General features: G+C 43.0%; 1 protein-coding gene across 2 annotated transcripts in view; it reads right to left on the minus strand.

The window, feature by feature from the left end:
• Positions 1-9,290: 9,290 nt before the first annotated feature.
• MRPS27 (mitochondrial ribosomal protein S27) overlaps positions 9,291-16,157 on the minus strand; it is an 88,473-nt gene continuing 81,606 nt past the window's right edge. The window contains exons 9-12 of one of the 2 annotated variants that reach the window (XM_029942411.1): positions 15,268-15,410; positions 13,221-13,388; positions 10,375-10,527; positions 9,291-9,731 (exon numbers count right to left, since the gene is read on the minus strand). In XM_029942411.1, the coding sequence (XP_029798271.1) occupies positions 9,576-9,731; positions 10,375-10,527; positions 13,221-13,388; positions 15,268-15,410 (620 nt within the window). In that variant the 3' untranslated portion in view covers positions 9,291-9,575. Of the gene's footprint in view, positions 10,528-13,220; positions 13,389-15,267; positions 15,411-16,157 lie in introns of both variants that reach the window. The other variant, XM_029942412.1, reaches the window with a different exon arrangement.

Consider the following 16,157-nt stretch of genomic DNA (forward strand, 5'->3'; position numbering starts at 1 on the left):
AGAGAGAGAATGAGAATGAAAAAGAATGCAGGAGAAGGAGAAGGAATGGTAGAGAGTGTGGGTGAGATACCCAGAGAGAAAGAGAGAGCAAGGTGGGGTAAGGAGGTGAAAAGAACCAACACTTAGGTCTGCATTTTCTCAGGCAGTTTATATTCTGTAGTCTACATACTCAGCGTTCTCAACTTGTGTCAGTCTGAGTCATCAAAAAGGTCTTAATTTCCTAAAACAGGTTAGCTGGAAGGAAACGAAAAGAACAAAACTTGTTATGAGGGCATGTGAGATTTTCACGCCTTAATTAAGCTCCTTCAGTTTGAAGGCTGCACACTGACAGAATATAGTGCGTGTAGACTAGATGTGTGAGTGGTTTGAACCCCATTCAGAACTCTCAGACTCTTCAGACACACGAGTAGATTGATCTAAGGCATGCTCCCAGCATTTGTCCACCCGGTTAGTCCACTGAGTCAATGAACCTGCATGCAGAACACCCAAGTCCACCCCCAATTAATAAGCAAATACCAAAGCGGTTGGGAGTACATACGGTAGACAATTTGCCTTAGAAAGTGACTTGAATGTACAAAGATACTTGATGCACTTAATTTTTTAATGTGAGACCGCAAGTTTATAAAACATCCATGTAGGATTATAGATACTCCAGTTAAAGGAGCAAGTGTGTGCGCGTGTGGGGGTCCTAGAAGCTGATCTGATTGGTGCAGCGGTTTGATGCTGAGTCACGTGTGTTGACTACCACCTCAGTGCACCTGTGGCCCCTCAGCCAAACAAGTTGAGCCTTTCATAGCTTCTTTACTACTGCAAGTTCCAAGACTGAAATGGCTTCTATGATCAGAACTGGGAAAACAGCAAGTCTTATGGTGGAAGAGGTTCTTGGCAAGTGTACAGTATTTACCTTCCTTTGTCTTACGTTGGCTTTTTTTTTTTTTTAGTTTTTTTCATTAATTTCAGCATAATTATGGGAACAAATGTACAGAAGAATTTTTTTTAAAGATATGTGAGAACTTTTCATAGATGAACTTTTTAACAGATGTTTTCATTTACAGGAAAATGCAAAGAAAATTTCAAGTGACAGTCCTTTTTGTTTAGGTCTTTCATATGAAAGACAAAAAATGAAAATGTTTTTTGAGGTTCTGGTGAGACTCAAGTCTGATATTGCAGTAATAATATTTATTAAAACCCATAACTATCAGGAATAGTGATACCTCCCACCCCTTGGTTCCCATAACATAAAAATCTGAGTATGTGTTACTTGAGAGTGGGGGAGAATAGCATGGTAGGATACTTTTCCAGGCCTTTACATCACCCAGTGGTATTCTACGTACTTCTTTCAAGATCTTTAACCATGAGGTAGAAGAGCCAAGACAAGAACTAAGAACCCTAGCAAAAATTTGCTTTGGGATGTCCTTTTCTGGAAAAAATGTAAAAGAAATAGTTCATTGAAAGCAAATGAATTCCCATCTCCTACGATTCATCATGTAGAGCTCAGAGATCATTTCCATCGTCATCCTTGAACTGTGAACCTGGAAGCCAGATCATGATTAAAACTGATGTCAAGCTTCAAGTTGCAGATCAATGCACCCAGTGTTCCGATGTGGCAAACTTCTCAGTGACAACTGTGCTGTGCTCTGTCACGTTGTGTTTCCTGCAGACTCTTAAGATCTATGGAGTAGTGAACAATGACCTCATTTTATTTTCTATGTTAGTTATTTATTTCAAAATTAACATTTTAGTTTATTTTTGTCTGAGAAGTGTATGTTTTGCACTGCTAACTACTATGAGGGTTTAAACAATGCTTCTTCAGGGTCCCTTCAATGAGGACCTATGCAGTCTACTTAATGCTGTGAATTACATTTTTCAAATGTTTAATTTTTTTAAGAAAATTAATATTCTATTTTTTTTAGGCTTCTCTAGAAATGCAGCTTTTATTTATTGCCCCAGTTCTTTTAAGCCCTTAAGAACAACACATTGATAAAGGTACAAAAGTTTAACACAAAGTGGAAAAACTCATTGTAAAAAATGGATTTTGTTGAGTATAAACTTTATCTACTTCAGACTTATTTTATGGACAACCTAAGATACTCATGATAGTAGTTATTTAATGATTAGTTATTAAGTTGAGTCAGTTGGGTCCTTGTAATACATGGGAAGAAAAACTGATTTCCAGCCTTCTTGCCAAATCCAGACCGCTGGTTGATTTTTCTGATAGAAGAGGGAATTATTTTCTGATTTCCCAAATTCAATTTATTTAACATGTGCATTATTTTGCTTTTTTAAAAAAAGACAAACATTTATAGCTGATCCTTGATAATAAGCATCCTATCCTCCTCTTCTTTCTTCTTCTTCCTTTTAATTGCTATGGGATTTAATGAGAAAAATCTACAAAAGCTGTCACTGGTCAGCTGGCTCTTTTTCCTATGAAATATATCAGTACCTCTTTCCATCCATTGTTCTCAGTGATGACCACAGAGCTTGAGTGTACCAGGAAAATCAATTATGTGCATTGCAGGTTGCTCCTGTCTTTCCAGACACCTTTCCTACCTGTGTGACTAACCTAATTTTGCTAGTTCCATAAATACACAATTAGTTTAGTAACAGCCATCACAATGTACCATGTACATTCATGGTGAGAGCTAAGGATTGACACAGACTTCTAGGAGCTTTATTCATACTGATTCTTTAATCCAATTGTACAGATTGAATATTTGAGTGAAAGGAATTTACACTCTGTTTAAATGATGAGACTCCATCGAGAGGGCACTCATGATCATGAACTTTTTGGTAGTATTCTTAAGCAAAATTCTACAGAGACTAAATGTTAGAGATGATCCTCCACTTCCAATTTTAATGAATTCTATCCCCTTTCTCAAAACCCAATCCCCATGCATGCTTTCTCAGTCTTGTGGTGGGACTGGATACAATGACTGACACCCCTCCCCCCCACCCCCAATGCCATTTTCCATGAAGTTCAAAAAAAAATTTTTTTTTAAACCTTACATATCCTAGTGAATGGTTTCCCCAGTGTATATGAATGTTTTAAGTGTCTCCAATAGCTTATGCAGTTTAGGAGCTTTTTCAATTCTCATTTAATAAGATTCAGTCATTTGCTAATGAAAATTCTACCACCTTCCATTTTCTGTTACCAAATTTTGGCTCTCAGGAGCTGCTCTTTAATTCTGAAATTGCTTTTCTTGCCTCTCTTTAGTCACCTGCCACAGGAGGTTCTTGCTCGGTAATGATATTGTGAGTTAGATTAATAAGTTGTTTCTTTTTTTCTTTTTTTTTTTTTTGTGCTTCAGATTTAGAAGATTTGAAAGGAACTGTAAGCTTTTATCTTCTAACCAACTGAACAACACACCAAAAGCAGCCTAGGGACGAGCATTTCTTTGAAAGCAATTAGGTTATTCACCTGGTATTCAAGCTATTTACTATTTTAAGAATCTGACTTTATTAATTTAAGGCAGCATCAAAAACTGAAAAGGAAGGGAAAAATATAAGTAGCTTCTCTGCACTCATTTGGAGCTCCCCAAACAGGAGCCATCAAGATGAGGCATCAAGACCGGGCTGCCCTTTCAAGAACAACATGCAGCCATTCCAAGCCCTGCTTACCCGCGCTGCACGCAGCCCTCTTTCCGGCCCGGAAAGAAGTCTTGAGCCTGGCTGAGAAGCACCTCCACTCCTCTCTCTTGTTCTGAATGGTGTTTGTGTCAGTCTGCAGCTGTGTATGGTATTATGTCTTATAATCCTGCATCACTTCTATCCTATCCAGTCATATCTAATGTAGAAAATTAGTTTTCAGTGAAAGTAATATGTAGTGCTTTTATGATATTTGTGTGCAATATCCCCTCTTCCATTGAGGATATTTGATGTAAAAGGAAAAAACTCAGTTCCACAATAAAATACAAAAGTGGCAAAAGTTCATGTGTGTGCTGTGCTGTCTTTTGTGTCCCGAGTCAGGCTCATTAGGAGCTGGGATTTGCCACCCACAGTTCGGGAGGCAGGGGGGCACATTCACTGATGAGGGCTGATTGTGTTCTTTTCAGTGGCTGCTTGGCTTTTGGCAAATTGAAGAGAAGGCCTTGCTATCATTCTGGTACTGCTACATGGTTCTCTTCTAACCACCTCCCAGAGAACGTTGGGGTCTAAGGACAGAAACTGGGAGGTAAAGGGAAAAGGTAATTATCATTCCTGCTTGAGAAGGACAAGTAAATAGACCAGTGCAGATGAAGGACGATACTGGGATGGCTTCCCATATAAAACAAAAGACAGGCTTTACTCCTAACTCTGCCATAGCCAGCTGCCTGACCTTAGTGGCTTTGTAGGGCGCAAGTTCCTTTACTTACCTATAAATGAGAGGATTTGACAGGATGGTCAAACTGCATAAATCCCTCCCAAGACTGACTTTCATCATATTCAGTAATTACATCCAATACCTTATCTCCCTCTTAGTGTCTTGCTGGTTATAGAGTAGGCTTATGTAACTAACATAATACTCTGTGGATTTGACTGACACCCAAGAACTAAAAGCTATTTAGGAAAAGTGATTATAAATAACAAAGAGTATCTGAAAAAAAAGAAGGAATTCCTCTTGGTCAAATGACCATTGTACCTTCACTCTACCCAGTGGTTGGTAATACTGTGGGTATAAAACTTAAGTGCTGCCCTAAACTGACTGGGGTGACGGGCTCCTGAAATTCAAGGGTGAACTTTGGTGACGTAGGAGGCACCAGAAGTGATGTCCTGGAATATGCGTAGGTGTGTGTGTGTGCTGGGGGTGGGGTGGGGTGGGCAGAAAGCAAATTCTAGGCAGAGGCAACAGCTCACACAGAGTTGGGCGGCCCGCTCAGCTCACAAGAGCAGAATATAGAGGTGGCGGCCCTGGCACCTCCATTCCCTCCTTATGGCCACAGAAAATATGCCCAAGGTTGCTCAGTACAGATCTCTAGTACACGGCCTGGTCTTTAGAGATGATCCTTCGGCCTCAAAAGGCTATAGCAGCTTGTCCTGAGTCATAACGATGTCCCTTTGGTACATACACTCCTTCTGATCTTATATTGCGTCTCCAAAAAACTATGGGACTTTACTGACTGGCCCCATTCGAAGCTGCAATCTGGCAGAAGGGACTCGGAAATGCCTCCAGAAATTTAAGGGTTAAGCAGGTGAGAACTCAGGATGGGAAATCATCATCAAAAGATTTAAATTACATCGATCATACTAAATATAGTAAGTTATTTTCTATTCCACTGCCGAACTATTCAGTTCCAGGAAGTCTCTGTGGCCAGATGCTAGGGTGCGGGACCATGTGGGGTTAGCCCAGGTCTGCCCTAGTTTGGGCGGTTGAAGTCCTGTGTCTCAGGAAGGCATCAGTCCCAGGGAACCCCTGACCACTGTTCACCCTCCCCAAATCTCTCCATGTATTTATATCCCACTCCCTCCAGACTCAGTCACAGCAAGGATGGAGAGTTAATGCCCTTCCAGCTGGTCCTTGTTTAGACATTAGAAGTAGCTTTCTTACATTTCTTTATTTCTGGTCTTCCAGGCAAATCAGCAAATGTCTGGTAAGGCACTGACTCCACCTTCTCTTTTTATAATTCTATTGCTCATTCTAAATGTTTCTCTGTGTCCCTACAATGATTTTTCCATAAACTCCTCACTCATGAATGCTTGGACTCTTGTATAATCCCAGATCACCATTTCCTTTTTGATCTTATACTGTGTATCTTGAAAATCCAATGGAGTCATATATGCAGATTGACTTTTGGTCACACCAGGTTCCTTTAATATGACCAGTTCTTCTGGGTAACTCTTGGGGGGTATCTGGCAGTGTTTTCACAGATGACGCAGCATCATAATGACACGTGCTTCATGGGGTGATCTCACCATAAAAAACAGGCACAGCTCCATTTCGTGGCTCACTGAGACCAAAACTACAGGTTACTGTCGTGCAGTCTCATGGATTTATATGCCAGGTGTAAGCTGATAACTTCTACAATTTCTGTCTCCAGTCTGTATCTCTTCTCTGATCTCCAAATTCATAGCTGTCAATTAAGAGTCCTATTTGAATGGCCAATAAGGATCTTCAAATAACCCAAATCAAATTTAACATGCCCCCAAACACATCTCTGATTTCCCCAAACTACTTCTCTCCCTCGGCTTTTCTATCTCAGTAAATGGGAAACACATTACTCCAAATTGCTCAGGTAAAAAAAATCTCAGCCAAGCCTGCTGATTCTACTTCCTAAATACACCCAGTCCTACCCCTTCCCCTCACATTACTGTGACTACCTTTGTCTAAGCCTGTCATTTCTCTCCTCGATTACTGCGGTAGCTTCCTAGCTCATCCTCCTGTCTCCGCGTTCATTCACCACACCGCAGCTAGACTAGCGAATGCTCTGAACGTGTTAGGTCAGAGCTTTCCACTGGAGCCTTCGGATGGGTTCTCATCTCAGTGTGAAGGCCAGCACCATCCTAAAGGCCAGGAAGACGTACACCATCTGTCCCTCCCTGCACCCGTCTCTCTGGCCTCTTCTCCAGCTCCTGTCCACCTCACACTTTCCACTCCAGCCACAGTGGCCTCCTTGCCAGTCGTCTGGCACTGTAGGCAGGCTTCCATCTGGGCCCCAGGGTGCTGGTTCTTCTGTGTGCTGCGCCTTTCCACAGGTAACACCATGGTTCCCACTCTCACTCCTGTGGATCTTTGTTCAACAGTCGTCTTCTCAGGAGGCCTTCCCTACCTAGCGTCCTCTTCCTTTTCCTTGCTTTGTCTCTGCCACATATTACCACATGACATTACTATGTACTTACAAATTGACTGTTTCATTGCCTTGAATGTAAGTGTCATGAAGGAAGGAATCTTTGTCTATTTTCTTCCTTGCTGTATCCTCAGTGACTATTTTAAAAGTGCGTGACACATAATAGGTGTTCAATAAATATTTGTTGAATGAATAAATGTACTTAGTCTCAGACTGACACAGTGGTTATATGGTGTGGTTGCTGGAAAGTGGGTTTGGAATAAGACAAACTTGGGTTCAAGCACTGTGAACCCACTTACTAATTGTGTGGCCCTGGGCAAGTCATACAAGCTTCAGTTTTCTCCTCTGCAGAGAGGGTAATAATCCCTGCCCTGCAAGCTGGTGTAAGTAGGTGCAATTAAATTAGGTAGAAAAGGGGATTCACAAAGAGGAATTGTTGAATGGAATTTTTGTAATCAAGATGGATACAATGATAAACCAGAGCCTGGAAAACACAGCTATCCTAAAGTGGCCCATCATATGGTTATTGGAGGGGGATTTTAATGGCCACTGGTTTTATTCCACATACTATTTTAGGTATATTAACTGGGGAGGGTGTTTTAAGGATTAAAATTTTGAACACTACAGCAATGAAGCATGGTGGAAAAATAAAAAAGCAAGTGACATTCTTTTACTGCTGGGTACATCAGAGAATAAACATAATGTACTTCATAGATATCCTTTATGAATCTTCCCTGTAGTCCCTGATCTAACATTTAAAGCCCAACATGGAATTTATTTTCAGATGTTTCTCGTAAGAATAAACTTTGTTTTCTGAACATAGTCCAGCTCAGATCTGGAATGCCGAACATTCATATATAATAAACACAGCCTAAGAATAAACGGTTTTAAACAAAGATCCCAGTGGTAACTGCTGTAATCTCAGGGGCAATGCTACCCTCTTTTTTGGACTTCCTTGATACCACACCACAACAGCATCCTCACGGCAGCGTGCAACGTCAGCAACACAGCCAACGCAATGGAAGAAAGGAAAGGTTATTTTCAAACTAAGGAGCTGTTACTTAGAATAACAGGCAATTTCCCTGGCATAATGATGTTGGAAAGCATTCTTCCATTTTCTCAAGTAAGATTTTAGTAAGCAAAGTAAATAAAAAATTTATCATTGTCAGAGTTTGAAAAATTCAGCTCTGAAGATAAATGACCATTTAATGAAAATACAATCACACCACATTTCCTGCTTTTATGATTCACTACAGCCAAAGCCTTCTGAGCCCATTTCAAACTTCATTGCATCCTACCCGTGGACCCCCAGGAGGTTACTGGGTGCAATGGTGCTGAGTCCCACTGACACCCAGGAAGCCACATCACTGCAGATTCTTAGTCATGTATCGCCAGACAGCAAAATCATATAGATCATCATTTACCCTTTTCCATATGGACTTTGCTTAGGAAGAATAATGGCCCACCCTACATTACTGCATACTTTATACTCATTTAGATAAGAAGCAACTCACTATTTTATTAAATAGTTAAATTCAATATTAAAATAATTAGATATGTTAATTATTTTTTTATAGCCTAAGAAATGTCATTTGTAAATGAGCCAAGGAGCCATCTGCACAGACATGCCTGTGGATGGCCTGATCACACAGCTTAGGCCAAGGCTTCTGACCTCAGGGCACCACTGACATTTTGGACCAGATACTTCTTTGTCATGGGGGCTGTCCTGTTGCATTGTATGATATTTAGTAGCACTTCTGTCCTCTACTCACTAGATGTTATTTCATTCACAGTGAAAAAATGACTTTAATAAACTAGTTTTCAGGGCCTTTGAGTACACATAAGACCTACAACAAAACCCTGATACGCATACCAGCCACAAGGTATGAAAGCAGAATGCAGTTTGGTGCCAAGGCAACACAGCCCAGAGGAGACAAAGGTATTTTGCTGCTGCTCAGCAGTTTTCACGCTCCCCACTCTGGTAAAACTGGAAATGAAGTGCGACAGGGACAGATGGGGAGGAAAGAGAAGGCCAACTTATGAGCTGAAGTAGTAACAAGACGCTTCATGCCGTGATGGCCAGTAGTTTACTGAGCAAAAGGGGTCTTCTGATTTATCTTGAATCTCCCCCTGGCTATAATAAGGGAGTGGCACATGTGCAACTTGTGAACCTGATCAACCAAAATGTCACAAGTGACTTTAGGTCATGATCTCTACCTAGGTACGACTCCGCTTTGCCCACCACAAGGCCCTGCGTTGGACATGGCCTGCAGGTTGGGATGGAGGGAACACGCAGGGCGGGCAGCAGTGCCAGCCAGTTTTCTCACTCAAGAATGAGGCCGCTCTGGCCTCCCTCCCAGGGCTGCCTGCGGTTGGCACAGTTAGTTCTCAAAAAGCGCGTAACGGTTGTGGTACAAAGTCTGACGGAGAAGAAAGGTTAAAAATATGTTGCTCAAAATCAGAATAACCATACTGATAGTGTGACTTCCTCTCTCCCTCCCTTCCCTGAAAGATAAAGAATACACCAAAGCAATCCCAGAACATTTATTTCCACAGGTTCTTGATTAAAAGAGTACAACCTTGAATAAAAGTACACCACTGTACTTAAAGGCAAAAGTATACAGCAAGCAGGAACTGCCCTTGACCCCTTTCACAGAGAAACTTCAGGAAGGAACTTCCACCTCCTGAGAGGTTCACAGTTACTCAAGTCTCCTATGCACTACAAGCCCCATCCTGCCCCTTGTTTTCTCCTATTTCTCCAAGTGAAATGTGTGTTCACAAGTTGCACATGTGTGCACGCACGGACACAAAGGCTCACTTTACCTCCTTGAGGAAGGAGACGAGACAACGCTTTGGGAAGAAGTTACCCAACGTGATGGAGTAGCCAAGTCCAGGAGGCTTCACAGCTAGAGCCAGCTCTCTCCTCAAAAACCCTTCCATTCTAAAACTGTCACTGTGGGTGCCTGAAATCTGAAAGCAAATGGGTTCATGGTGTCATGTTCGTTCCTGTCCTCAGTTTCTCCCCAGTTTAGACATAGGGGAAGGAGAAAGTGAGACACGTGGGCGTTCCACACCCATCAAGGACACTGAGGGGGACGAGGCCTCAGGGTGTGCAGTTCGCCTGCCGGGGAGAGAGGCCATTCAGAAGCCTGTGCTTGAAACCAGGCTGTTCAGCCACAGCCTCTCCCTCCACCACTGCTATGTATCAGGAACTTTCAATGTCCAACACTGATCAGGGTTTCCTTGACCCTGGAAACCCCACCATTAGCCTTCACAGCACCTTTTTAAGGTGTTTAGCTGGGGCCTTCGTCTGATCACCTGCCACTCACAGCTCCGCCACCCTTCTCGGCATCTGATGGGAAATCACAGTGCCTTCATATGTCGAACACTGTGGCTCTGTCACAAGCGGCCTGCTCGAGGAAAAGGAGACGTACGGAGGAAGTGGAGGCTGCCATCATGGTCATCATGAATCCTAGGGCGGGGCCTAGTGAAGTTCCTGTGGTGGGGCCTGGGGCCTGTGGGCCTACTAGGCAGATGCCTTTGCTGCTCTCCGGGCCTCATGCTCCCGCTTTGCCCTCTCCCTCTGCTCCTGTTCCCTCTGAATCAAGTGTACCCGTTCCTGATGCCACTGCTGCAGCTTCTGCTCATAGGATGCGATGTCCTCTGCTTCGCAGGCGGGGAGCTGTTCCTTGACGAGCTGCATGGTCAGAGTCAAAAGGCTTTCTGACTCAACTTTGCCCAAAGCCACAAGCTTAGAATGTAAGTCCTGTTGGAAACAAAGAAAAAAAGAGGAGATGGGGTGAGGGAGGAGGGTGCAGGTGGGAGAATACAAAGAGGAAAAGAGATTAAATCACTGCTTGCAGGAAAAGGCACTTTGTTGGGAACCTGTCAGGCTGCCTTTCATCTAGGCACTGTTAGCGTTCGCTTTTTTTTTCCCTTCAGCCCAGCAATTTTGCTCAGATGCACCACATGTGGTCTCTCTCCCGTCACTCACAAACAGTAAATGGAACTCCATATGCTGCGATTCTCTGTTATTTCTTATTTTAATCCACAAAGACAGCACAAGTATAACAAATCTACGTTTCCACTCGGACTTGCACCAAACCAAGCAGCCAAATCCCAGAGCAAAGAACTCAAGATGCACACAAAATGGCAGAAGCACTGATAAACTGGAGCTAGCCCGTCTATATCTTTTCCTCCTGAAGAGCTGAGATAAATGCTGGTCCTAGCCGGCGTTCATGTCAACAGAGGGAAATCACTGCAAGGATTTTTTTTACTAATGGCATGCTAACCAGCTCTCAGGAGACCTTGCACTATTACAAGCTTCCACCTGCTGTGTTCCATTGCAGGTCAGCCTTCACACACTGAATGCTCACAGCTCCATCTGAAATGGCATCTTGGTTTGGTAGATATTATATTCCTGGAGAAGTAAAGTACTAAAAACACTAATATACTTAAGTGCTTCAAGATGTAGATCATCAAGAGAGAGCCACTAATGGCCCAGCTCTACCTTATACCACACATCCCCATGTTCCAAAAACAAATGCCATTCACTAGCTTAGGTGATGAGACCTGCTCCAATAAGGGAGGAAGACGGGCAGGATCTATGCGCCAAGCAGTGGCTACAGGCCCAGTGTGATGGGTCAGGCCTATAAAAATGGACCTCAAATTACCTGAGATCATAAAAATCAGGCAACAGGAAGAAAAGGAAATGTACAATGAAAATGATTTCTTTCTGGTATCACTTTCCATGTGGCTTGAGGCCAGGGAGACAACCTGGGATGCCAGAATGAGGACTCAAATCTGAGTCAGCAAACTTTTGTTCAAATTCCAAACCAGTCACTTAGGGGCAAATTTCTCTCAGCCTGATGTCATGGAAGGTAGGAAAAGCAGCGCCTACCCACAGAGCCACAGGGAAGATAAATGAAATGCATTGGTCCTTAAAACAATAAGTATTTGTCTCTTTTCATTTTGATTTTCAAAAACATGCATTTGTGAAAGAATGAAAACTAAGAATTTAACGCAGCACAGATTTCTATTCTCTGAGATTAAATGCTATAAGGAGCAAGAGAAACAGGCGGTCATCTTTAGGCGTGCTGTGGCAGGCTTGGTCAGCATGAATGCTGGATGATAATCTATGGATGATAATCTATGGGGCTGAGTAGATTTTCTGTCTGTTCTTGAGCCTTTTTAAATCTGCAAAGTTAAGAGGAATGAACAGGTATATAAATTCTTAACTTAGCTGCCAATTCTCTGGGCACCTAATATTAACCTTTCTTTCTTAGTTTCCAAATTAAAAAAGAGGGATGTTGAATGAGGACTTTACAAAAGCACCAGGAGCAACAGCTACTACAAGCACAGTGGAGTCCTCCCCATAACACAGGGACATAAGAATCCCATAGCAGGTTCAATACAATTACTGAACAAATCGGGGCGCCTGGGTGGCTCAGTGGGTTGAGCATCTGACTTCAGCTCAGGTCATGATCTCACAGTTTGTGAGTTCAAGCCCCGCATCGGGCTCTGTGCTGACAGCTCAGAGCCTGGAGCCTGCCTTGGGTTCTGTGTCTCCCTCTCTCTCCGGCCCTCCCTGACTCGGGCTCTGTCTTGCTCTGTCTCTCAAAATAAATAAACATTAAAAAATTAAAAGAAAAATTACTGAACAGATCTAAGTGTAATAATCAGGCAAAATGATACCTCTCTCTCTCAAAATGACATAATAGGTCAGCTGGCATGAATGAGAAGTTTTCTGTTTCACACAAAGAATTCTCCTTTAGACAGCATGTTTTTCTCTCTGCACTAAATAGATTAGAAACAAAGCAAGGAAGAGATCAAGGGGTTAACCTCTAAACATAGCTCTTCTTCCCTGACTCTGATCACAGAGGATTTGGGGACATGCAGTCCAAAGGTACCAACGGCAGCCTGAATGCTCAGATCTGTTGTGAAAAGACACAGTGGAAACTTGTTTACATCTTCCATGCAGTCCAAATAAGTGTTCTCAGGGCCTGAGTGGAGCACATAACACAAAGCTGAGAAACACAAGATGCCTGCATCTCATCTCCATCATACTCAAATTTGGCTCTTTATTTCTACTTTGGTTTGTGGGTTATCAAGCACATTAGTGCAATATGGAGAAATGACCAGACCCTTTCCACCTAGGGTTGGAGTCAGGTGACTGCTCTGAGGAGGCAAGCTATTACCCACCCCTCAGGCACATGTCAGGGGTAAGTGGGTAATGACACGCTGCCCCAGTTACAAGACTGTCATTAGCTCATATAGAAAAAGGAGCATAAAAATTCCATTTGTTTCTTTTAAGACCACTTCCTATTTGAAGCATGATTTTTGATGTCAGTTTTCATGCCTTTGTGTGTGACACTGATGCATGAAAGAGCTGCCTATTACCACGGCAGAGAAGCATGCTTAATGCATAGCTCAGAGAGACTCAATTCTGCTATAACACACCTTAAATCGTTCCAGGTACTGGGGAAGCTTGGACTGTTCAGTTTCTTCCATGTCCAGCTGCTCCACCAGCTCGTCTGAGCCCTGGCTGTCTTCTTCTTGGCGCTGTTCCTCTGAAGACCCACAGGCTGGAGCAGTCACAGCCTTCAGCGCTCTGTCCAGCACATCCAGCTGTGGAGCAAATGACCAGGGACTAAGCATCCTGTGAAGCACCCTGAAAACATACTGTTAACAGAGGGTAGGGAAGGGATAGGAAGGAAGAGCTGGGATCTGAAGACTAGCGAACTTTGTCTTATAAAATTATAGGATACAGACATGGTGACATGATTTTCCACTAGAAACACCCGTCAGATGGCATGGACAACTTAGTACAAAACAAATGGTACATATCAGCAAGCTCAGAATTATTGTATCAGCACAGTGGCATTTGATGTCACCTTTAATCAACTGGGCAGAAATCCAAAAATTATGTTTGAGGAGTACTCAAAATAATTCCTCTCTTGCCACAGAGCACAACCAACAGAAGGCCATTCTGAGTGTGCCCAAGAGAGCCTCTGAATCCAGGCAGGCACTTCCTTTGCAGAAAGACTGTAGCTCACAGGGTTTCTGTAAATTAGGGAGCTGCACAGCCCTCACAAGCTGTTGGCAGAGACCTGACAGGCCTACGTAAAATTCACAACAAGGTGATCTCTGTGACTTAGAAAGTAAGTAAATTATAAAACAGAGGGCTTCTTTTTGTTTTGGCTTCTGTCGCCCACCACATTCACTTTGGGGCACACCTTCCCTTGACCCACCGAGGGCCTAATCATCAGAGATTCTACAACCTCAAGCTCAGCATTAGCACCTGCTTGGATACCAATTAATTCTACCATGTCACACTACAACAAAAATCTAGAAAGCGTTCAAGTCTTTTAATGCCATTAATACATTATACTCTAACCTAACACATATCCCATGCTTGCTGACATCTGAATCACATTCCTATTAAGACAGATCGAAAAGAATGCTCAGATTGGAAGGACTAATTTCTCTGGCAAAGAATTTATGTATAATACTGTTTTTTTTAATCACCAGCACTGACTATATAACAGGATTAAATATGAATATGTATTTAGGAATGTGTATGTTCTGTTATAAACATCTACCAAAGAACGTGATGATTCACTAGACATCAGTATCTGGCCAATATAGGCACCAGACTTGTGTATCTTCATGATGAAAATTAATCCAAGGAGTGAGCCCTAGCACCTGAGGTCAAGGCAAAACAAAGAAATACGCTCAATGTTAACTTTTACATCCTGGTAATGCAACAACAAACATCCGTCTAGGTCTCCCTCTGAAGACGCAAGTGGCTTGGACAGGAGTGGACACTGGCTGTCTGTGGAGCAGAAGGCTTTCATGCGGCTCTAAGATGCTACGTTCCCTGTGGGCTGAGCTAAATCTGGTGGCTCCAGGGTGAAGAGCCCTAGGTGACTGAGAGGTCACTGGGGCTGTGGGGAGACAGTGGCCCAGTCCAGGCCAAGTGAGCCCCTGAGAATTCTGCAAGGAGTGTCCCACCCACATCCCCCAGCACCGTGTGTTCTCCACAGAATTGTTTCATAGAAGCACAAGACTGTGCCGTCTATAGTCCCAAGAGTCCTCTCTTGGGGGCTTTTATGGTGGACATTAATTGCCGTATAGTCTCCCAGGACTATGAAGGTACAGAATGGCCAAAAATTAAAACTCAAGTATTAAACTCTTTTGGGCTGCCACTGAGATTTTACTGGGGGAGGGGCAGTGTTTTACTGAACTCAGTTTAAATTTCAGGAGAGCGGGACAATTTTCCTCTACACAGCGAGCTAGAGAGTCAACATTAATCTCACTGTCTAACACCTTTGGTCAGGAACATTGAGAATGTGTGCGGATTTTCATTTCCCTTCCACTGGAGAAGTACATGCTTCCACAAGCACAGACAGGAGGGGCAGGGGGAAGAAAATGAAAACATTCACAGCCTGGTTGACAGGGAACAGGAGATGACTAAAGCATACGGAATCAGAGCCCAAGGATGTACCGCTTCTGCACACAGCTTCCTGTCCTCCGGGGACGAGACCACCTTCTCCATCACTTGAAGGGCTCGGTCAAGGTAGCCGGGTTGCCACAGCAGAGGCATGTTATGGTACACAGCCCGGAGCCCTCGCTGCAATTCCACCTTCCCTGTGGCCAAGAAGAACAATGAAGATGGCTCAGCCATGGCTTCCCACTATGTTTGAGACTGAGGACTTGAAAGCCCAATAAATATGTACATGGCAGCTCTAGAAATGAACGAGAATCATTTCAAATATGTACCAAGAGACTTGTCCCATCCAGTAACCTGGAGTCATTTCAGATGGATAATTAAGAATATGGTAAAAATTAACCAAATCCATTCTTTAAACATGAAATTGTACAAATTTGCTTTTCTTCTTTTGCATTTGGCCTGGTGGAAATTATCTATCAGGATGTATGAATCATAGGGCTGATGGAAATTTAGAGAGGTTGATATATCTATCTTTTAAAGTGGAACTACCCTTATAAAACAAGCCAAACAAGTGACGTACTATTTTTGTTTCAAGAACAAAATCTTCCTCAGAAAAAGAATTCTCACAATTCTCCGGTGAAAGTCTTGTCAACATATGACAACCTTCCCTGCCAGCAAATGTTTGACATTTTTCAAAACACTACAAAACATCCCCTTGACTATCCTTTATTTGAGCTTCATCGGTACTTAAGTCATAAAGTCTGCATCATCCTTACTGGATCTTGGGACAAGAACGTTTTTCTTGATTCCTCAAACCATCACAAGTGGGGATCCAGATGTGGACACCAGACACCAGGGGCCTCGGGTGGGATGGGGGGCTGTCTCTGTGTTCCTGGGGAACAGAAGCCCTCTCTGCACTTAATGGGCAAAGTCACCTTAAGCTC

The sequence above is a fragment of the Suricata suricatta genome, chromosome 6 (genome assembly GCF_006229205.1).
Source record: "Suricata suricatta isolate VVHF042 chromosome 6, meerkat_22Aug2017_6uvM2_HiC, whole genome shotgun sequence".
NCBI lineage: Eukaryota > Metazoa > Chordata > Mammalia > Carnivora > Herpestidae > Suricata > Suricata suricatta.